Source organism: Hypanus sabinus, chromosome 4, assembly GCF_030144855.1.
Source record: "Hypanus sabinus isolate sHypSab1 chromosome 4, sHypSab1.hap1, whole genome shotgun sequence".
Lineage (NCBI taxonomy): Eukaryota > Metazoa > Chordata > Chondrichthyes > Myliobatiformes > Dasyatidae > Hypanus > Hypanus sabinus.
In genome coordinates this window covers 146,428,108-146,452,886 of record NC_082709.1, presented here as the reverse complement: position 1 = coordinate 146,452,886, position 24,779 = coordinate 146,428,108, and the positions used below count along the sequence as shown (strand labels likewise).

General features: G+C 42.0%; 2 protein-coding genes across 2 annotated transcripts in view; both read right to left on the bottom strand.

The window, feature by feature from the left end:
- The window catches only part of gpr161a (G protein-coupled receptor 161a), a 29,189-nt gene extending 16,919 nt beyond the window's left edge, over positions 1-12,270 (bottom strand). The window contains exons 1-2 of the mRNA XM_059968299.1: positions 9,772-12,270; positions 6,844-7,243 (exon numbers count right to left, since the gene is read on the bottom strand). Coding sequence (XP_059824282.1) covers positions 6,844-7,205 — 362 coding nt within the window. The 5' untranslated portion in view covers positions 7,206-7,243; positions 9,772-12,270. The remainder of the gene's footprint in view (positions 1-6,843; positions 7,244-9,771) is intronic.
- A 212-nt stretch (positions 12,271-12,482) lies between these two features.
- The window catches only part of LOC132393273 (thiamine transporter 1-like), a 32,046-nt gene continuing 19,749 nt past the window's right edge, over positions 12,483-24,779 (bottom strand). The window contains 2 exon segments of the mRNA XM_059968298.1: positions 12,483-24,041; positions 24,043-24,125. Coding sequence (XP_059824281.1) covers positions 23,951-24,041; positions 24,043-24,125 — 174 coding nt within the window. The 3' untranslated portion in view covers positions 12,483-23,950.

The following is a 24,779-nucleotide window of genomic DNA, read 5'->3' as shown; positions in this document are numbered from 1 at the left end:
CAGGCATCATAACTGCTGTCTCAACAAAATTCTCCAAACCAGCGGGGAGGACAAACAAACCAACATCAACACCCTGTTCCAAGCTCTGAGACCCTGGCTACACACAGCTAAGCTGGTTAGGCCAAGTCTTTTGCATGCCTGACACCAGACTCCTCAAACAGTACGGCTCAGAGCGCCTGTCACAGAAGAAATTACCAGGCACACAGTGGAAAATGTTAAAGGATTTTCCTAATCCTGCTTTGAAAAAAATGAACACATCTCCACTGGGACCCATGACCATTCAGTGTGGTGGGAGTACACAGAAGCCCAGTATAAACAACAAAAGAAGCATATCACCGCACAAATCACACATCCCTTCAGGAACCAACAATCCATTGAGGAAGAGTCTGTTGTTCTCAGACTGGACTCATTAGGAACCTCAGTCCCTGAGAGACTGGAGCAGAAGTAAGCCACAATTAATCCTAAAGGACAGTCTATGAAGTGATACTAATGGATTTCTACTGCTTACTGATATAACTCAACAACTATTTGGTATTTTCCTTGTTGCTTCAGGTTGCAAGTGTGTGCAACTTGTTATGATCCCAACCCCTCTCCTTTGTGAGAATCGCAAGAGCACCCGTCGAAAGGGGGGGGGGGGGGGTTCAGTAGACACAGTAGGAGAGAGAGAGAGAGAGAAACGTGCCAAATTGCAGGTCCCACCAGGGATACAGAATAAAGACAACAGTGACTATTGTCTCATGGAGACCACGTGAAAAGCCCTTGGGCAAGGTGGGCTGGTTGAGAGAGAGAGATTGCATCATCCCAACCTGATTGACACCTGCGACCCCGTGAGCAAGTATAAAGGAGAGTCTCAGGGGGACAGCCCCTCAGACGCACCCAGAAGACACGAGAGAGTGGTCCCGCAGCAGCGGGAAGCCATTCTGAAGGAAGCCACGTGAGTTAGATTCCGGGATTGGAATTTGTGGCTCGAATCACAGAAAACCGCTTTTAACTAACATCAGGGAGAGGAAACCAACGCTCCCCTGATTTCACGGAAGATTCATCAAGACTCGGCAAGTTCTTTCTCTTCTCCCCCGAATCTCTCTCTCTCGGTCGCCCCACGCAAAACCCAGCGATTTTCAAAGGGCTGAGGCCTGCAGACTTTCAGAGTGACTTTTATATTTCCAACGGACAATCTATTAACCCCTAGACACCAGCAGAGCTCACTTCTTAATGATGATTATTACTATACCCGCGCTTTAGATTGAGTGTTGACGATGTGCACCATCTGAATGTATGTATTAACCCTACTTTTGTGTCCCTTTATAAATAAAAACATTTGAAAATAGTGACAACAGACTTCAACAGACCTCTCTATCTTTGCTGGTAAGTTATCCAGTTACGGGATACGTAACAAACTTAAAGCAATTAGTGGAAATTGGGTGACAAGTACTATCTTTTTTTCCTGACTTCCACCTTTTTGCACCAAGCATTTCCTTTGAGGCCTGAGTGCACTGATGTGTGATTTCCTTGGAATACAGCATCTTTGACAGAACAAGTGAAGGACAGACAAAGCAGGATCAGCTGCTGGAGGAACAGCTTCTGAAGGAAACAGTCACGAAATCTGCTGCTCACTGCGAGCTTGGGGCAGTGTGGAGATCTACTCTCAGCAGCTGTTCACAGCTATGGCCTTTGTATCCACTGTGCTTCCTGAAGCTGAACGTGTTTGGATTATTTTGCAGTTTACCTTGCATCGTTAGGAAAGGTCACTGAAACTTCAAGAAGCTTCAAAGGTGATGCCTCAAAAAGGCAGCATCCATCATTATGGACTCCCATCAATCAGAACGCACTCTCTTCTCATTGCTGCCATTAAGGAGGTGGTACAATAGCATGAAGAGACACACTCAATGTTTCAGTAATAACTTCTTCCCCTCCACCATCTGATTTCTGAATTGACAATGGACAATATGGACAATGCCTCACTCTTCTTCCCTCTTTTTTTACACTAATTATTTATTAGTGTAAAACACGTGGCCAAATGGTTAAGGCATCGGTCTGGTGATCTGAAGGTCGCTAGTTCAAGCCTCAGCTGAGGCAGGCACTGTGTCGTGTCCTTGGGCAAGGCACTTAACCACACATTGCTCTGCGACGACACCGGTGCCAAGCTCTATGGGTCCCAATGTCCTTCTCTTGGACAACATCAGTGGCGTGGAGAGGGGAGACTTGCAGCCTGGGCAACTGCCAGTCTTCCATACAACCTTGACCAGGTCTCAGTCATTATCAGTAATTGATGGACAGCCGAAGAAAGAATTTGTTCTTAAGTATATATTCATCTTATTGTAATTTACAGTTTTATTATCTATTGTGATGTACTGCTGCCGCAAAACAACACATTTCACCATCTAAGCCAGTGATATTAAACCTGACTCTGATGCTGTTTGAAGAAAGCTAACAACATTTCTTGCCACAAGTCATCAGGCAGAGTGAACGTGGAACTTTAGCAGGATGCCCAAGGTGCAATGCACCATTTTCAGGAGGCAATCAATCTACTAATCCTAGGTGTCAATTCCGGCTGGTCCTTACTGAGAATCCTCACAGCCATCATGTGTCCTGCATTCTCTGACAGCTTGCAACGCTATTTATTCATGAGCAACAGCAAAAACTCAAAGGGCTAACCACTAGGCACCAAGGACTTACCACCATACCAGCCATTCATACACTGAAAGCTAAGTAGGCACACGTCTTCCAATATAAAACTGGAACAGCACTTCCACAGCCTAATTCTGGAGCAGCACACAGTGTACTTAACAGACGGGGCCCCAATGTCTGCAATAACGCCCTACACATGGTTCTACACAAATACTAAACCATATCAAATGTAAGTATGACATTTACTTTTAAAATGCTATATGCAGAAAATATGATGTGGTATGATTTGCTTGCACACTTGGCTGATCAAATATAAATTGAGGATTAAAAATACTGAGAATCTTTCTGACTCCTGAAGCTGATCAAATGTGTTCCAGAAACACACTTGCCTGGAAAACACATTCTGCAATATCCCACCAATTTCTAGATTGAGACAAAAATATTCTCAGGTATGAAATTTAAACTTAATCCAACTACAAGCACTCTGAACTGACACTAACCCCAGGTTACTTTGACACACACCCTGCCTGATATAGCTGGGTCCTACTGATCGAGGACAAGAAGCTGGATTCTATTCAGGAATGTGGCAGGAAAGAAGTGGAAACAAAGAAACAGCAAAGCAGATTCTAGGGCAGTGTAGAATGTACTGGCCTACTTAAAATTATATAATGTGTTTGCACTCTTCGCCCTCTGCTGTCAGTACTTTCTGTTCATTTTGTGATCACACTAATCAAGTTGACCGTCGCCATTCAAATCCAAGTTCTCCTCCAAACGCCACAGTTTCATTTTAGGAAAGTCTCTGGAATGGATCAACAATTCCTTCCTTTTCCACATGCTGCAGATTTCACACACATTCTAATATCTCCCAGTCTATTTAACCGTCTCTTCAGTGAGAAACTGCTCATCTAATGCCCTGTAATTAACAAGCAATAATTCCCATCAGCTCCGTACTGGAGAAACTGAATCACCTCTGGCTCCTAGCACAAACTCCCTATCCACACCCTAACTCCCTATCCACACCCTAACTCCACGCAAGTATCTTACTTTGAACCAGACTATTCACAACTTTAGTAAACTGGGATCTTCTTGGTGCGCTTTGGACCCTATGCCATTCTATCTATAAATAACTACTTGCTGCTTGCTTTCGGGCATTACACATCTCCACAGCTCACCTACAGCCGAAACCCACAACCAAATATTCCTCGGACTTTCCTCCGGCTGGTCGGCCAGCTTGCTCTAGTCTCTCCTGCCCATATTCTACTGCAACTTCATTTTGTCCACTTCGGCGCTCAGCTAGCCAACACCTTACATTTGAAAACCTCATCTATGTGTTTAAAATTCTAACAGATCTTCACCATTCCCCATTTCTGATTTGACCAGCTCTACTCTCCCACTCCACCCCAACAATTTACCAAAGCTCTCCAATTCCAACTGATCCTTCCAAATGCTCGGCTCTCCGCTCCCTCCACACCAATCTGAATCTCACCATCAAACCCGCAGACAAGGGAGGTGATGTAATAGTCCGGCATATTGACCTCCACCTTCCAGCACCAACTCTCAGACACCTCCTCCTACTTGCCCCTCGAACAGGTCCCCATGAGAAAACACCAGGCCATTGTCTCTCACACCATCAACAACCTTATCGATTCTGGGGATCTCCCATCCACCACCACAACCTCATAGTTCCTGCACCCCGCATCTCCCGTTTCTACCTCCTATCCAAGATCCACAAACCTGATTGTCCAGGTAGACCCATTGTTTCAGCCTGTTCCCACCCCACTAAACTCATATCTGCATACCTCGACTGTTTTATCCCCCCCTTAGTTCAGTCCCCTCCCACCTACATCTGTGACTCTTCACACACACTGGATCTTTTCAATGATTTTAGGTTCCCTGGCCCCCATCATCTTATTTTCAGTATGGATGTCCAGTCCCTATACACCTCCACCCCCACCAGGAAGGCCTCAGAGCTCTCCATTTCTTTCTGGACACCAGACCCAACCAGTTCCCCTCCACCACCGCTCTCCTTCGCCTAGCAGAACTTGTCCTCACTCGAAATCATTTCTCCTTTGGCTCTTCCCACTTCATTCAAAAAAAGATGTAGCTATGGGCACTCACATCAGTCTATGCCTGGCTATTTATCGGCTACGTGGAACAATCTACGTTCCAAGCCTACACTAGTTACTGTCCTGCATTTTTCCTATGCTACATCGATGACTGCACCGGTGCTGCTTCCTGCACCCATTCAGAACTCGTCAACTTCATCCACCCTGCCCTTAAATTTACCTGGTCCATTTCCAACACCTCCCTTCCCTTTCTCAATCACACTGTCTCTATCTCTGGAGACAGCTTATCCACTGATGTCTATTATAAACCCACTGACTCTCACAACTACCTGGACTATACCTCTTCCCACCCTGTTACTTGTAAAAATGCCATTCCCTTCTCTCAATTTCTCTGTCCCCACTGCATCTGCTCTTAGGATGAGGCTTTTCATTCTAGAACAAAGGAGATGTCCTCCTTTTTCAAAGAAAGAGGCTTCCTTTCCTCCACCATCAATGCTGCCCTCAACCACACCTTTTCCATTTCACACACATCTGCTCTTACTCCATCCTCCCACCACGCTACCAGGGATAGGGTTCCTCTTATCCTCACCTACCACCCCACCAGCCTCCAAGTCCAGCACATAATTCTCCAAAACTTCAGCATCTCCAACGGGATCCCAACACCAAGCACATCTTTCCCTCCCGCCTTTCTGTTTTCCGCAGGGATCACTCCCTTGTTCATTCGTCCCTCCCAGCCCTTTTCCTTACTTGTAGAACAAGTGCTACAGCTGCCCCTACATCTCCCCCCTCACTATAATTTAGGCTTCAAACAGTCCTTCACCTCCAACACTTCACCTGTGAGTCTGTTGGGGTCGTATACTGTGCTCCCATTTGGCCTCCTGTATATCAGTGAGACCCGACATAGATTGGGAGACTGCTTCACCGAGCACCTACACTCAGTCCACCAGAAAGCGCGGGATCTCTCAGTGGCCACCCATTTTAATTTCACTTCCCATTCCCATTCCAATATGTCTATCCATGACCTCCTCCACTGACGTGATTAAGGCCACACTCAGGTTGGAGGAACAACACCTTGCATTCTGGCTGGGTAGCCTCCAACCTGATGGCATGAACACTGATTTCTCAAACTTCAGGTAATGTCCTCCTCTATTTCCCATCCCCTTTCCCTCTCTCACTTTATCTCCTTGCCTGCCATCACCACCCTCTCGTGCCCCTCTCCCTTTTCTTTCTTCCATGGCCTTCTGTCTCTTTCACCACTCAAATTCCCAGCTCTTTACTTCATCCCTCCCCCTTCCGGTTTCACCTATCACCCTGGGTTTCTCTCTTCCCGAACCCTACCTTTTAAATCTACTCCTCAGCTCCCCTCCACACCCAGTCCTGCTGAAGGGTTTTGGCTCAAAGTGTTGACTGTACTTTTTTTCATAGATGCTGCCTGGCCTGCTGAGTTCCTCCAGCATTTTGTGTGAGTTGCTTGGACTTCCAGCATCTGCAGTTTCTCGTTTGTGATTGAATCTACCTAAGCTGATGATTTCGATTCCTTTGACTTACTTTATGGACTTTTGAAAACTCCTTGCCTTTTCAGCTCTTTTTCTTCACTTTTAGAACTTCTATGTTCAATTTAGACCAAACTCTCTTTTTTCTGTTAAAGCTTTGTAAAGCACTTGAAGGTATTGATATTATGCATCAGATATGTTTCCCTTCATTTTACTCAAATTATCCTGGCCTCTCTGCTTCTTTTGTTTCTCTTAATCAGCAAATTACTTAAGGATAAACAGGTAATGGCAGCAATTATTGTCATTAGTAGTTTGCAAATATTTATGTTTCAGTGACTTTGATATCCTGACAATTGTGAACACTGTGAAAATCCAGTTATCATTTTCAGAACTTGCAATTCTGTTCCATATCTGAGGGTAATTTCTTTAAATTTTGTAACTTCCATCCAGTTAGGAGCAATGCAATTAAAATGTATTCTGTATTTAATGGTCAAATAGAATACACTGGCACTGAAAGGTCCTCAGGATTTTTTTTCCACTTAACAAGATTTTGAATCAAGTGATTACCAGTATGTAAATATTTCCCCTTTCTGCAGAATCCAGACACAATGTAGCTCTATTCAGAACATGCAGTTCCCTGAAGAAATATTTCTTACCGATCTATTGCAATGACTCCAAGCGTCATCATACTGGCAGAGCTGATAAGCAAACAGAGCAGTGCTGTGAAGTTGCACCACACCACTCCAAAGATCCATTCTCGCTTGATGGAGCTTGTGATGATAAAAGGGAGCACCAGAACAGACAGCAGAAAATTAGAAAGTGTCAGACTGAAGACAAACTTGTTGCTCGGAGTTAAGAGGTATGACTTCTTGTATAAAGTTACAACAATCACCAGGTTTCCCAGAAAGATCAACACAGCAATGACAATGATGGCGACTGATGCTGCAATAACAAGCCCACCATCTTCATGGGTAGAGTTGCTTCCTCCACTTCCATTGACACTGGTATTATAGTTCATTGTGAAGTTTTAGGATAGGTAAATAGCATGCTTGAGTCCTGAACCAGAAATATAAGAACAATTAATTATATGAAATATAAGGCAGACATACATTAAGATCACCGAGTCAAAATATTTTAGCAAATAAATGGCAGATACACAACTCCCTCATCCTGATCGACCACACCACCCTCCTTTAATGCCTCTGCAATGTTGCCTAGGTGGAAAGGTCCACAACTTTCTGGTTCCATTCTTATATTGAGAAAAAGCTGGGATGCCACCCCACCATCACTGCTAGTGTCTCCTAAGGATCTAGACTTGACCCCTTCCTACACAGCATCTACCACCTGAAGACATAATTTGAAAACTTAACATCAATGTCTGTGTGTAAATTGATCGAACCTAAAACTTGGCCATAACTTCTCTTAACCCGTTCTCTACTGCTAAGTTTTGAAGGTGCTTGCTTACCCTGCGTTTGCAATGAAAAAACTAAACTACCTACTGGTTTTATTCCTTCTCACTGTCTCTGTTCCTCCATCAGCATCTCCATCCCTCACTCTGGCAACTCTCTGGATCTATGCCTAAGCATTCACAATGCCAGTTTCTCAATTGATCACACATTACTAAGCCTGCATATTTCCACCTCTTTAGCATTATGTTCTGTTGTCACTACCTCAGTTTACACGATGCTATAATCCTCATCCTTAATCTCATTGTTATTGTCTCTCGATTTTACTTCTCTAGCAAACTCTTAACCAACATCCCTTTGAGTATGTGTATGTGAGCTATCCAATGCTCAGGTACAAATCTCCCAATCTGGACCAAGCCTCAATCGTCCTTTTATTTCTAAGACCTTAAGACCATAGACATAGGAGCAGTTAGGCCATTTGACCCAGTGAGTCACTTAATCATGGCTGATCTTTTTTCCCCTGTCCCCAGCCTTCTCCCCATAACTTTTGTCCATGTCCAGTCAAGAAGCTATCAAACTCTGCCTTAATTACACCCAACGACCTAGCCTCCACAGCTGGCTATGGTAACAAACTCAGCACCCTCTGGCTCAAGAAAATTCTCTGCAACTTTGTTTTAAATGGACGCCCTTCGATCCTAATGCTGTGTCCTCTTGTCCAAGACTCCTCCACCATGGGAAACATCCTATCCATATCTACTCTGTCTAGGTCTTTCAACATTCGAATGGTTTCAATGAGATTCCCCCCCACCCCCATCCTTCTGAATTCCAGCGAGTACAGACGCAGAGCTATCATGATAACCCTTTCATTCCTGGATTCATCCTTGTGAACTTCCTCTGGACCCTCTCCAATGCCAGCACATCTTTTCCTAGGTGAGGAGCACAAAACTGTTCATAATACTCAAGGTGAGGTCTTACCAGTGCCTTTTAAAAACTCAGTATCACATCCCTGCTCTTGTATTCTAGACTTCTTGAAATGAATGTTAAATTACAATGGCTTCCGATTAAAGAACGATTTTATTTTAAAATTCTTATCCTGGTTTTTCAATCCCTCAAATTCTCCACCTCGGTAATCCCTATCCTTTCTCTGTGATCTCCAGTTCGGTAAATTTGCATTTCTGAACCAATTAAATCATAAGCGAATGCAGACACGTCTCGACTGCCAAGTGCAAAACTCTGAATATCCCTCCCTAACCCTTTGTCCCACCCCTTCAAGCCCGCGCAAGAAAAGCTTCATAGTCAGTCCTTCTGTGTGAACATCTGTCGGTAATGTACCGAGTAGTGGAACGTTATTACATCTTTTAAAAATAATAATATAAATGCGGCCGGTGCAAGTTGTCCAACCACCTTGAAAACTGTGAATCTTAAGGACTACGGGGATCAGGACAGGATTTTTTTTTTACAAGGAACCTAACCCATTTTATTTTGCGCTGTCATGCAATCTTCATTGTTCACATTTGTTCAAGCGTCGTTCCAACAACCCACAAGTCATCTTCCCGTGTGAGGGATTTTTAAAGAACCAACCCTGTTCCCTGACCACTAGGGTGAGTGATCAGGTTGAATAAAGGATAGGGAAAAGGATAAAGAAAATATAAATGTGCTTTTATAAATGGGTGACTTGTTTTTAATGGTAAGGAGCATAACACGACCCATCGGATGTCTCCCCCTCCAACCCCGTTAAATTTGAAAGTTGCTTTCTACGTCTGGGGCTAGACAGGGGATGCAGCCACCAGCTCCCTTTCCCGGAGGGGTCAACAGCTTCATTCTTTCTCGGCAGAAATCACCCGAACCCATTCACTTCCTTCAAACAAAGTTGTATTTGGATTCGCCGGTAAACGCCGGCCGCCGGGGTGCAACGGGCTGTTGGCGGTGCAAGTGACCCCGACGGGCGTGACTGAGGGCAGCAGGATCCCGCAACTGGACCGCGGCAGAGTGAGCCCCTTTCCCCACCCTCCCCAACACTGAGGGGTTTCAGGCAACGGGGACAGAGCATTAGGAGGCACCCCCTCCCCCGTCCTGTGCCGACCATCAGCTTCCTTTGTCTGCTCAGCTCTAACAACTTTTCCTGCTTTCATTTCCTTCGCCGCACACAATAACCCCTCCACGGACGGCACGCCTCACCTTCCCTGCGCAAAGTTCGTTTCTCCGCATATTTTCCTCGAAAGGCCAAGATTTTAGCCAGGAGCTTCTTCCTCGCCGCCAGATCCGCCCGCCGGCCCGCCGGCCCGCCACCCCAGCCGCTTCGTGCAATGGCGCCGGCCTGCGAGGAGACTCTCCCTGCCTGCGCCCTGGGTGGTCTCGGCGCTCCAGGCGCAGCAAGAGCCCAGCACACAGCTCGCCGCGCCTCCGGGCCCAAGCAGCGGCGCGCCGTCCTTTCGATTCTTTAAAAAAGGACACTTCAAACAGTATACATCTTATTGTTTTAAAGTTGTTAGCTATCAGAACTTCTGGGGAAATCGGTGGCGGGGAAGAGCCTGGCCGGCGAGGAATTTCTGCACCGGCAGAGGGTTTGGTTCGCTGCTGCAGCGCCGGGTTTCACCATACCCTTCTCCCGGTTCACTTATAAAGAGCCGCCACTAATTCAGCACCAACTGAGATCAAAAGTTGCCGCGAGTTCCCACCTCCCTTCCCGGGTTTTGCACACACACCAATCACACCGCATCCAGTCTGCACTGTCCGTTTACTCCAGATGTAACGTCCTCGCCATTCATTGTAAAACCTTCAACCATTTATTGCAAGGGTATCGTGCACCTGAAGCATCAGCTCTGTTTCTCCTAGTTGCTGAGTACCTCCAACATTTCCTGTTATATAAAAAGATTCCGAGTGCCGCTCCGAGTTATTTGTTGCAATTATAACACACTCCATCACAGCCTACGGTCTGTGAAATCCATGCAACTCCTGCGGACGAGGAGTTGACAGGATCGTCTGAAGGACGCTGTCTTTGTCAGGTCATTGAGGGCAACGCTTCAGTTCACGGTGGTTTTGGGGCCAGTCTGTTGGAGATCAGTCCAGAAGTCAGTGCCTGTTGTACCACAGGTGATACAAACATCTCTGCAATCCTTCATTCCGGCCAGTATATCTTCTAACAGGTTCCACCGTTCGACCCAGGGGTGTTACCATGATAGTTTGTGCGGGGCCGTCTGACAACATGTGAGGTTTGCTCCCAAAATTGAGTTATACTACATTACGTTGAGGTATGCTCCAAGAATTTAGTCAAAAGAAGGACCTCACTGTTTCCTAAATGTCTCAATCATGCCTTACCAGGGGGGTTGAAGTTGACTAGAAGGATCATTTGTCTCCCTTTGGAATGCAGAACAAGTTTTTTTTTTCAGATTTGGAGTATGTCTTCCTTGGAGGCTTTTGTAAAGTTTGACACCAAAGCTCACCATGTCATTCTTCTTCAGCTTACTCCTGCAAACCATGTATCGGTCAATGTCAAAACCCCCAAGTTTGCAAGCTACGACAGTAGACAGGTATTCTAGTTTGTTAGTGGATCAGCGCCTATGAGGATCCTAAAATTTCAGAGCCAAAACTTCATTCTGTGGAGTGGAAACTGGCAGTGTGTGATTCCAAAATTAACACAGGGCTGTTGTTGTACACCAGTTACTACACAGACATCACAAAGCAAGGAGCTGAAGACTCCTGGGGTCCAGGAGTTCAATGTTCACACATGAAGGTGAGGACACATTTTCATAAGACACAACTCCCATCTTCCCTCACAACCTTGCCTACTGCCTCCCTCCTTAACTCACAGGTGCTCAACATCCCCTCCAGCCTATTTTCCTCATGCCTCGCTCTAACTGCACACACTTAACCATGTCCCTGATTTCTATATTTACCTGTACACACAACTTATGTTCGGAACTCTTGGCTATGGCCGTACACAGTCATCAAATTCAGCTGGCTGCAGTGACCCTCCTACTTCACATGTTGATATGTAACAGTGTGCAAGCCATCTTCCTAAACAGTGGGTCCAGGGCTGATTAAAACTCATTGAAGCAAAGTTACAAACAAGGTTCTGCCAATGCCCCAGCACTTTTCTCCACTTCTTACTGCAATGTTGCACCTCAGCTCCATTAAATTTCAAAAGGGAGTGGAGCTACCCTACAGACCCAATAGTTGAAGATATGACAATAACACTGCCAAACCAAATGTACCCAAACTTAGTCAAATTGCAATAAGCAGATTATGTGATTGCCAAACTCCAGGCAGGCAGAGAGAGGGGGAGGAGGAGCGAGCATGAGGGGGAGAGAGAGAGAAGCTTGCATACTCTGTGAGTGCATGGGTTTCTCTCCAAATCCCAATGACCTGCAGAAATCTAGAAACCATTCACCGTGGATAATCAACAATGTTGGTAAATGAGATCAGTGTGGGATGAATGTAAATAGGAGTTCGATGGTCACTGAGCCAAACGGACTGTTCCATTACGTATGACTATAATTCAGCTCCTCCACAATGACCAAGTATTTGCTGCAATGCACAGCAAATTATACTAGCCTGCAGATTGATATACTTGAGAATAGGTGGCACACAGGTAAGATTATAGAACAAAAAGTAAGCTTAACAGTATTCTTAGATATTAATCCCCATGCACATTCAAAATAATACTCTTAAAACTGTTACTTCAGCATCACTTTACAATTTTCTTTCAGATTTCCAAAATTTGCATTTTTTCTGATTCTTATTTGTTATTAAAAGGAACAATTTGCCTAAGCAGTAAGAAGCATCAGCCTTCCATGCAGGTAGATCTAACAGCCAGTGTTTTTGCAAATGGAGGAAGGAATAAAGTATTTGTACTAATAAAATAAAATGCAAGAAGCTTGAAATTATGTAAAACTAATGAATTGACTTTATTACTTACATCATATACATGAGTAAAAACCTTTACGTCTCCATCTAAATGTGCAATTTATAGTAATTTTATACAATAGGATAGTCAATATAACATAGAAATAAAATGCTTCAGCATGAATTAAGCAGTCTAATTGCCTAGTGGAAGCTGTCCCAGAGCTTATTAGTCCTGGCTTTTTTGCTACCATACCATTTCCCAGATGGTAACAGCTGGAACAGTTTGTGGTTGGGATGACTTGGGTCCCCAATGATCCTTCGGGCCCTTTTTACACACCTGTGTTTGTAAATGTCCTGAATCATGTGAAGTTCACAACTACAGATGTGCTGGGCTGAGCACACCACTCTCTGCAGATTCCTGCAATTGAGGGAAGTACAGTTCTCATACCAGGTAGTGATGCAGCCAGTCAGGATGCTCCCAATTGTGCCCCTATAAGAAAGTTGTTAGGATTTGGGGGGCCATACACCTCACCTCCGTCTGAGCTCACATTAAATGTTACCCACTGACCATATATCTCAATACCATCCCAATTTCCCGTTCTCTACTTTGAGCAGTTACGAGGCAGGGATTTCCAGATTAAGTGGTTTGAACACATCTTCGAATCTTTTTCTCTGTCTAACAAATCATCTCCCATATCAGAATACATGTCTATTTCAAGAGTATTGTGCACATTTTTATTTTATCCCCACAAAACCTTTAACCCCACCCACTCAAATCAGTTAAAAACTCAGCTGCAATTTGTGCTTTTTACTTAAGTTGATAATTGCAACTACTTAAAAAATTTGCATGAAATACATATTCAGGATTAGATGAAGCTTCAAGAACCATTGCTTTCCCAAAGTGAAGTAAATCCACATTTGACTTATGATAAACAAAAACATAAATGCACAATTTTTGATTAAATTTGTTTTAATATTTGCATCACAATGATAAAAATGTTAAAGTGAATTTCTATCAAAAAATACAAACAATATTTAAATAGCTTCCAGTTGAATTCGTGATAGTACAATCACATGGAATGGAAGGACAAAGTCTATTAATTCAACTACAATGTTCAGTAATACACTTATTCAAAAATAAACTAGGCATGTGTGTAATAAAAATCAAATTGAATTTAATTGACAAACGCAAACCACTTTCAAAATAAATATACAGCAAAGCAATTAATACAATTACATACAAGTTAGTTTGTAAATGTAACAAAGATCCTTTCCTGCACCTTATTTATAATATCTACAGTTCTAATATATTTTTTCCAGTTTATTGTGAATTGAATAACCTGCTCCAACCCTGTTTTATTTAACCCCCTTGGCTGCTACATCCATCTACATACCTCAGTGCCCTTCTATTGAATGCATGTTCTTGTTGCTTATTTTTACTTATAAAAAAAATTGATTTTTTAATCAAACTTTAAGAAAAGGAAGGTGTAGCATTTCACAACCCCTTGCAATTTCCTTCAAGGACAAACAATGGCTTTGATTATAAAACAATTCTGGGTATCTACTGCCCAAAGTATTCTCATTATTGCAAAAGTTTGTAGTTTTAACAATATCTTCCTCTCTACAATTTAATACATTTTGTGTTATTGCCTGAATTTTGATGAGAAACTTTATTTCCACTTTATTTTCAAATTTTTCTCTCACAAGCACACACTAATCATTCAACATTAATAATGTTTGATGAAAGAAAATATTCGTTTGAAACACTGTCTACACTTTAATCAAAATTACATCAGCCCAATACTTAAATTAAAAACTCACAATGTATGCTGTTTATCGATATTTGAAGTTACCATCGTGAAAAGATTTCTTAATGAACCAATTATTTTGTCCATTAGTTCTCACCTAAATATTGTGCAGATCTCTAATACCTCAATATTGATGCAATTAAAATGTAAATCATTTGTCCAAAACCAGTTAGATTTAACATGAGAACTTAAAATACCGGTACTAAAAATAATCTTTCTGATCACATAAGAAACATTTAAATACAACAATCAATACTAATCAAGAAATCTATTACTTCACTAACTTTGACAAACGTAGCAGAGGCTCGACTAAACAGCAATGTGTACCATTACAATAAATATATTTGTTAACTGTTTTTAGAATCCAGTGTTATCCTTCCATTACTTGGAAATACATGAATGCTGTTAAGAAATGTTACTTATCAACAATTATGTGGAGAGCAGCCATTAGTACAAATGAGAACTAGTTTTCAAAAATTATTCAAATAAAACTTGCAAGCAATAATCAAATAGACACCAGTTTGTTTGATCACTGCTTACCAATTATAATAGGTGAGCACTTAAGAAACTGACAAGATAATTTTTTCTATTGACAGTTGTATCTAGATACTTCATTGCATATAACATCCATTCATACTTTTAGGACATTGAAACCAGCCATGAGTGGGGCTTTCTGGTTTTGCACTAGTATAATTTGTGTAGGGCAAAAAAAAATAGATGAGTGTACCTATCAACTGAGCCACATTGAAACTCCCAGGATGAAATCAGGGATCAAGTGAGCATCTTATCACTTGAAGCACAGTTAAATACATATTTCTGCCACCTAACAGTGTAAAGGTACACTTTTTCTGTCAATCAATAGTTGGAGTGCTTTTGTGATAAAAAGAGCCATATTTTGATTGTTTGAGGTGTTTATGTTCAGAACCCTTTGGATCATCCACAAGATGCTTGAATATTCAAAAGGTATCAATTAAGGTGTGCTCTCATTGTAAATATGTAATTCTACAGAATTACTTGTATACACACAAATTGTTGAAGTAAACCATATAACTGTAACTACAGAAACCATATTTAATCACCTGCTGTTATTTTTGTGCTTAAAAAGAGTACTAGATCTTGGTATACCTTTTAGAGATATTCTCGTTAAATTCTTCATGGGAAATCCTTCCCGAATATTTCCTTGACATGCTGACTAAAAGATGTTTTACATCTACAGTCTGTGTGGTCCATTCAGTCACCAAAAATGAGATTAATTTTATTAAGAAAAAAAACAAGGTAAAGAGTTTCTTTAGATTACAGCTATCAGATTTCCAACATTTGCTCAAATTACAACAAATTTGCCTTAAATACCTAAAGTGGATAAAACACCAGAAAGCTTGACAGGATTAAGACCAAGCAAAATTTAAAACTGAACTAGATGAAGATATTAGAGTAGATGATCAAAATTCAGAGGTTTGTCTTGGAGGAGGAGAAGTGTAGAGAACCACACTTTCTTGGAGCAGTTTAGAAAGATAAAGGCTTTGGGAGGTAAAAGCCCAGGCACCAGAGGTGAACAATTAAATCTGAGGATGGAGGCACCTAGATGGTCCGAGTACTTTAAGGTAGTAGATTACACATTTAGGAGGGGAGACAAAGGAGAAAACTGAAAAGGATATGAATTCTAAATCGTTACCAGACTGAGATCCAATAATGGTCTGAAAACATGGGAGCAGGACTCTTCCCCCTGACTTTTCTTTATGACGTCAGGTGTAAGGAGATAAAACAAAAGAGACCACTAAGAGCAATGGCTTGAGGTTTGATGAGTTTCAACAGCATGAACTGAAACAAGGGCAAAGATGCCAACAACTGGGAAAAGGTAGTTTACATTATGATGTATATCTGAGATCAAAGTTCAAATACAATCCTGAATCAAACCCGAGGTCTTGTTATATTTAAGGGAGCTGTTGGAAAGAGGAACAGAGCCATGTATCCAGGGAATTATGTTTGTTTTTTTTTTAGGGGGTGGGGAAGATGGGTTGAGATCAAAGACAATGAATTGGACTTTTCCAATATTTATTAGGAGAAAGTTTCCACTCATCTTGTACATACTATTTATTACAAATTACTATAAATTGCACATTGCACACTTAGATGGAGATGTAATGTAAAGATTTTTACTCCTCATGTATATGAAGGATGTAAGTAATAATGTCAATTCAATTCACTATGCCAGGCCAAAAATTTGATAGAGGCCTCCACCTAAGTCAAAAGGTGGGTGGAGGGAGCTGTTAAGATATCATCAGCAGCACAGAGAACAGGAATCACTTTCAGATAATGTTGTTGAGTGCAACATGTACATGAGGAATAGGAGCATTTCTCTGTATCCCCAAAATGCCAAACATCACAGGTATGGGATGAGAAATCATTGGAAATTTTTAATTATTGAAAAAGATGGTCAGCTGTAAAGACTGCAGGTAGGTCAAGAATTCATACAACTTGTTCTGGGAAAGATGGGCATGGACTTAGGAGGCTTCAATGCATTCCAAGAATTTAAAGATAGCTGGAGATATGATGGTCAGCAAGGCCAGAGAGGTTAAATGCTGAGCTTTGAGTATTAAATGTGATAGCAGGTTTGGAGTGGGAATGGAAATGGAGAGAAGTCAACATGATCAGCCTACATTGAAAGATGGGTTGGTATCAGGAGGAATTGAGGCGAGATAGAAAGTGGTTAGATGGAAAAGAATACAAAAGAGTCAAGGAGATAAAGGAGAGGGTTTCCTTGACAAGATAAGCCCCATGAGGACACTTTAGGTGATAGAAGCTAGAGAAAAAACCCAGTTTGGAGCTAAAAGAACCAGTGTAATTTAGCAAGGACAGTGTTGATGAAAACATCATAGACAGCTGTCAGAATGAGCTCAAAACCAACACCAAAAAATGTCACAAGTTCTTCACTTTTATTGCAGGTAAAACAGAAAGCTAGGGCAAAGACCTTGAGGTGACTCGCAACAGAGAAAAGCAGCTAAGGGTTACCTTCACATTCCCAGATGATCCTGATGTAATGAGCAGTTTGGCAAATGCAAACTGCTTTATATGTGGTCTTGTCAAATCCAGCAACATCGTTTAAACATCGCTGCGAGGTCTCTTTAATTTTGTGTCCCTTAGATGAAGGGAGACAAGGGTCTGGCAGGCAGAAGGTGGCAGGTATTGAAGGAGTGGTGGGGGTGGGCAATAGTCCTATGGGGCCAAGGCATTAAAGGTGGAGGTCAGGATATATTTGTGTACATAAATCTTGACATGTTGGAAAGAGGACTAGACATTTGAGATGTTCTCAGGAATAAACACAGGGGTAAGTACAATTAGGATGGGGTAGGAAGATGCTGATTGAGACTGATCCAAGTAAATGCTTACAGCTGTTAATATAATTTAGCTGCAAGATAAACAAAACCATTAAATGTACAAAAATTCAAATTGTTCTCTCCTCCTTTTTCCAAATTCCTCGACCCTAGCCATTTCAAAATTAATCATAAAATCCTGTTTCTGAGGCTTTTATGATCAACATAGGAAAAAACTGCACAATGGCAAGGTGAATCCTGTGAATTTACTATGAACTAAGGAAAAACTTGGTTTAATACTAACTGTGCAATGGCCACAAAGTGCATTTAAAAGCTCACAGAAATTTGTAACAGCTCCATTAAGAGACAATGAGCATTTCAGTTGACATAGCTGTCTCATTACTAAGCACATTTCCATTACATATTCCAAAGTAATACTTGATACATCATTCACATCAGGTCAATTTTAACCATCATGGTGCTTTACCCTGGACAAAAAGTACCCTGGACAAGTTTTTACAGACTTACTGACATACTAATGGACATAACTTCTTACTTGCTTTTGAATGGCTGATGCCAATGATTTAAAATTCTATATACCATCCTTAGCTATAAATGGATAGAACTACAGAAGCCATCTCTCCTTTTTCTGCTTATGCTGTTTTTTTGACAAATCTGTCCAATTAAACCCAATCCCCTACTTTTCAAACTATTTCTTTTATAAGCCCTGTGTTCCGTAGAAAGAACTATAACTGATCAGACTTTGGCACTATTAAAGGATGCGGAAGAATTTAAGACTCTTTGGATATGTAGGGGTTAACCTAATCGCTTGTCAATGCTCTTAAAATTTAGCTGAGGTCTGAGTTGCAAGTCTTAGAATCTAGTCCTTGCTAAAGTCTAAACAAGAATACTATGGCACCACAGTTACGTTATGGTCTTGTCTGTTGAAAATTAGTCTGAAGTTCAAAGTCATGTTGTTTGTTACAGTCTAGTACTAAGTTCACAGGCAAACAATGTCATTGTTAAGTGCTTCTAGTTACGTTCACCGTGCCTATATAATGAAGCAGGTCTGCAAGATCAGCAGAGCCCCTAAGCACCGCTTTTAGGTACAGAGGCTCTCTGTGATATCAGGTAATAAAGTCCTTTAGTCTGAAACATTTGAGACTGTCTGATCTATTCTTTCTGCCGCTCCTGAGATTTATCCGCAACACAGGACTAGAGGCGTGACTCCAATAATTGCTAAAAATGTAAATATTATTAAATATTCCTTTCAGCTCTACTATTCCTCCATTATAAATCATTATATTATATATTCTACAATTTTATAAAATAGCCATACAATTTTTTTCTCAATAACTGACATGCCTTTGAAAAAGCAATTAAGACACAGATCGTCATCAATTACAAAGAGGTGAGTAGCCAAACTGAACATTTTGCTACAGATCAAAGTTCAAGATTCAGGTTGAGTTTTCCTTCTAAACTCATTAGTCCCATTCCTGCAATCCTCAAACGTGTGCACTAGACCACACAGGTGTACTGAGACCTGATATAAATTTACTTAGCAACATACACAAAATGCCGGAGGAACTAAGCAAGCCAGGAAACATCTGTGGAAAAAAGTACAGTTGACATTTCGGGCTGAGACGTCGACTGTACTTTTTTCCCCATAGATGCTTTCTGGCCTGCTAAATTCCTCCAGCATTTTGTGTGTGTTGCTTGGATTTCCATCATCAGCAGGTTTTCTCTTGTTTATAAATTTATTTGTGTAATTAGAAAAAAAGGCACATAATTCACTTGCAATTGATGCATTTGATTTGTGAAATACATGAATATTATTAGCTAACATATGTTCTTCATTCATATCAAGTTGAACAAGGTTCAAACATATATAAAGAAAAGTAGCCAGTGGAAAGTGGCCAGTGAGTGAGTGGGCCAGTGAAAGAGTGGAGATTTGAGGCTTTGACGAGAAGAGGCTGAGGACGAGTTTCATTCCAAGTGAGGTAAGGCCGGGTAAGTTTCTTTCAAAGGAGAAAGTTTCAAAAGTTGAGGCAAGTATTGGGTAAGTCATGGCAGCTGAGATCGGCCCCGTGGTTTGTTCGTCCTGCAGAATGTGGGAAATCAGGGATATTTCCAGTGTCCCTGACGACTATGTGTGCAGGAAGTGTGTCCAGCTGCAGCTTCTAGCAGACCACATTGAGCATCTGGTGCTGCAATTCGATTCATACTGGAGCATCTGCGATGCTGAGAAAGTCATGAATAGCACGTTCAGTGAGTTGGCCACACCACAGGTAAAGGCTACACAGGCAGAAAGGGAAGGGGTGGCTACTAGACAGCGTAGCAGTAGGCAGGTAATGCAGGAGTCCCCTGAGGTCATCTCCCTCCTAAATAGATATACTGTTTTGGATACTGTTGGGGGAGATGTCTCATCAGGGGAAGGCAGCAGCAGCCGAGTTCATTGCACCATGGGTGGCTCTGCGGCACAGGAGGGGAGGAAAAGGAGTGGGAGAGCTATAGTGATAGGGGATTCGATTGTAAGGGGAATAGACAGGAGTTTCTGCGACCACAAACAAGACTCCAGGATGGTATGTTGCCTCCCTGGTGCAAGGGTCAAGGATGTCTCTGAGTGGCTGCACGACATTCTGGAATGGAAGGGTGAACAGCCAGTGGTCATGGTGCATATAGGTACCAACGATATAGGTAAAAAAACGGTACGAGGTCCTACAAGGTGAATTTAGGGAGTTAGGAGATAAACTAAAAAGTAGGACCTCAAAGGTAATAATCTCTGGATTACTACCAGTGCCACGTGCTAGTCAGAGTAGAAATAGGAGGATATTTCAGATGAATACGTGGCTTGAAAAATGGTGCAAGGGGGAGGGATTCAAATTTCTGGGGCATTGGAACCAGTTCCGGGGGAGGTGGGACCGGTATAAACAGGACGGTCTGCACCTGGGCTGGACTGGAACTAGGGGCAGCATTTGCTACTGTTGTTCAGGAGGCTTTACACTAATGTGGCAGGGGGGTGGGAACAAGTGCAGAGACATAGGGGTGTAAAATGAGGGTAGAAGCAAAAAGTAGTAAAAGTGGCAGGCAAGCAAATCCAGGGCAAAAAGCAAAAAGAGCCACTTTTCTACATAATTGTATAAGGGCTAAGAGTGTTGTAAAAACAAGCCTGAAGGCTTTGTGTGTCAATGCGAGGAGCATTCGTAACAAGATGGATGAATTGAATGTGCAGATAGTTATTAATGAATATGATATAGTTGGGATCACAGAGACATGGCTCCAGGGTGACCAAGGATGGGAGCTCAACATCCAGGAATATTCAATATTCAGGAGGGATAGACAGGAAAGAAAAGGAGGTGGGGTAGCATTGCTGGTTAGAGAGGAGATTAACGCAATAGAAAGGAAGGACATTAGCCTAGAGGATGTGGAATCAATATGGGTAGAGCTGCATAACACTAAGGGGCAGAAAACGCTGGTGGGAGTTGTGTACAGGCCACCTAACAGTAGTAGTGAGGTTGGGGATGGCACTAAACAGGAAATTAGAAATGCGTGCAATAAAGGAACAGTAGTTATAATGGGTGACTTCAATCTACATATAGATTGGGTGAACCAAATTGGTAAGGGTGCTGAGGAAGAGGATTTCTTGGAATGTATGGTTTTCTGAACCAACATGTCGAGGAACCAACTAGAGAGCAGGCCATTCTAGATTGGTATTGAGCAATGACGAAGGGTTAGTTAGCAACCTTGTCATGCGAGGCCCCTTGGGTAAGAGTGACCATAATATGGTGGAATTCTTCATTAAGATAGAGAGTGACATAGTTAATTCAGAAACAAAGGTTCTGAACTTTGAAGGGTAACTTTGAAGGTATGAGACGAGAATTAGCTAAGATAGACTGGCAAATGATACTTAAAGGGTTGACGGTGGATATGCAATGGCAAGTATTTAAAGATCGCATGGATGAACTACAACAATTGTTCATCCCAGTTTGGCAAAAGAATAAACCAGGGAAGGTAGTGCACCCGTGGCTGACAAGGGAAATTAGGGACAGTACCAAGTCCAAAGAAGAAACAAATAAATTAGCAAAAAAAAGCAGCACACATGAGGACTGTGCGAAATTCAGAGACCAGCAGAGGAAGACAAAGGGCTTAATTAGGAAAGGGAAAAAAGATTATGAGAGAAAGCTGGCAGGGAACATAAAAACTGACTGTAAAAGCTTTTATAGATACGTGAAAAGAAAAAGATTGGTCAAGACAAATGTAGGTCCTTTACAGTCAGAAACAGGTGAATTGATCATAGGGAACAAAGACATGGCAGACCAATTGAATAACTACTTTGGTTCTGTCTTCACTAAGGAGGACATGAATAATCTTCCAGAAATAGTAAGGGACCGAGGGTCTAGTGAGATGGAGGAACTGAGGGAAATACATGTTAGTAGGGAAGTGGTGTTAGGTAAATTGAAGGAATTAAAGGCAGATAAACCCCAGGGCCAGATGGTCTGCATCTCAGAGTGCTTAAGGAAGTAGCCCAAGAAATAGTGGATGCATTAGTGATAATTTTTCAAAACGCCTTAGATTCAGGATTAGTTCCTGAGGATTGGGGGGTGGCTAATGTAACCCCACTTTTTAAAAAAAGGAGGGAGAGAGAAACCGGGGAATTATAGACCAGTTAGTCTGACATCGGTGCTGGGGAAAATGCTAGAGACGGTTATCAAAGATGTGATAACAGCACATTTGGAAGGAGGTGAAATCATCGGACAAAGTCAGCATGGATTTGTGAAAGGAAAATCATGTCTGACGAATCTTATAGAATTTTTTGAAGATGTAACTAGTAGAGTGGATTGGGGAGAGCCAATGGATGTGGTATATTTAGTTTTTCAAAAGGCTTTTAACAAGGTCCCACACAGGAGATTAGTGTGCAGACTTAAAGCACACGGTATTGGGGGGTATGGTATTGATGTGGATACAGAATTGGTTGGCAGACAGGAAGCAAAGAGTGGGAGTAAACAGGACCTTTTCAGAATGGCAGGCAGTGACTAGTGGGGTACCGCAAGGCTCAGTGCTGGGACCCCAGTTGTTTACAATATATATTAATGATTTAGATGAGGGAATTAAATGCAGCATCTCCTAGTTTGCAGATGACACGAAGCTGGGCGGTGGTGTTATCTGTGAGAGGATGCTAAGAGGAAGCAGGGTAACTTGGATAGGTTAGGTGAGTGGGCAAATTCATGGCGGATGCAAATTAATGTGGATAAATGTGAGGTTATCCACTTTGGTTGCAAGAACAGGGAAACAGATTATTATCTGAACGGTGGCCGATTAGGAAAAGGAGAGATGCAACGAGACCTGGTTGTCATTGTATACCAGTCATTGAAGGTGGGCATGCAGGTACAGCAGGCAGTGAAAAAGGCAAATGGTATGTTGGCATTCATAGCAAAAGGATTTGAGTACAGGAGCAGGGAGGTTCTACTGCAGTTGTACAATGCCTTGGTGAGACCGTACCTAGAATATTGTGTGCAGTTTTGGTCTCCTAATCTGAGGAAAGACATTCTTGCCATAGAGGGAGTACAGAGAAGGTTCACCAGATTGATTCCTGGGATGGCAGGACTTTCATATGAAGAAAGACTGGATCGACAAGGCTTATACTCACTGGAATTTAGAAGATTGAGGGGGGATCTTATTGAAACGTATAAAATTCTAAAGGGATTGGACAGGCTAGATGCAGGAAGATTGTTTCCAATGTTGGGGAAGTCCAGAACGAAGGGTCACAGTTGAATGATAAAGGTGAAGCCTTTTAGGACCGAGATGAGGAAAAACTTCTTCACACAGAGAGTGGTGAATCTGTGGAATTCTCTGCCACAGGAAACAGTTGAGGCCGGTTCATTGGCTATATTTAAGAGGAAGTTAGATATGGCCCTTGTGGCTAAAGGGATCAGGGGGTATGGAGAGAAAGCAGGTACAGGATTCTGAGTTGGATGATCAGCCATGATCATACTGAATGTTGGTGCAGGCTCGAAGGGCCGAAGGGCCTACTCCTGCACCTATTTTCTATGTTTCTATAACTGGAGAGGTTTCAAAATTAAGAGGGCTCGGCGTATGTGAGCAACATTAACAGGTGATTATGTACCATCACGCAGATTTTAGGCACTTTTTAGAAGAGGGTGTCGATCCTGGATATTGCAGAAAATTTGCCCCTTTCAAAATCCTGTCCTTTGGCATAAACAAAGTGCAAGATTTTGGTGAAGTTGCAACTAAAAAACAACTGTAGCTTCAAGTAACTTTTTGATTAATGACACTGTGCAGAAGTGAAGAAATTATCTAATTAGTGCTATACCAGTAATGATTTAAAGTAGTGAAGTTTGTAATGAGGACGGCGAAAGATGGCAAAAGTTAACATCACAAGTGTAATTTCTGCTTACAAGTCAGCCTGGGTGGCACTTCCCCACCGTCCGAGCAATCAGAGATGTTTTCAGCTGCTTGCAACCCTTCTGTGTTTCTTTATAACGCTGTATACACCATAGATCAGAAAGAGTATCGCAATCGCTGCGAAGTAAATGGTGTAAGCTAGAAACTAGAAAGAAAACATTTAGTAAACAACTCATTTAGTCTTAGTAGAAAACAAATTTCAATTAAAGAAAATACATATAGTATCCTTTATTAATCAGTAACCACAATTCTACCATCCTATGCATTTGTGTATATCAACACCTGTAGGGGATATTTTACAGAGCATGAAAGTATTAACTAGCAATACCTCACATTTATTTTTTTTTAAGAATGTTTTCAAGTTCAAGTTTGCTTAATTATCATTCAACCATATATGAATACCCATGAATACAGCCAAACGAAACAGTGCTCCTCCAGGGCCAAGGTACAAAACACAGTACCAACAGTCATACACAGCATAAGGCACAGATAGCACATACAAGATAGCAGTAAACATACAGTTACACAAAAATAATATATACAGCCCAAGTCCTGAGTGACATGCCCTTTAACTTGGTGGCCTGTGGGTGTTATCAGCAAGAGCTCTCAGTAGTCCGCAGATGAATGTATGCATGCATGCAATCCACTGGGTGAACACTGGAGGGCAATATTGACAGGAGGGGCCAGAACTGATGCTGCACTACGCAGTTTTGTCACACTAATAGAAACCTTGCACCCTTCACTGACTCTCTAAAACACTTGAACCATGATTTAGCTGTTACTGACTTGAATTGAAAGA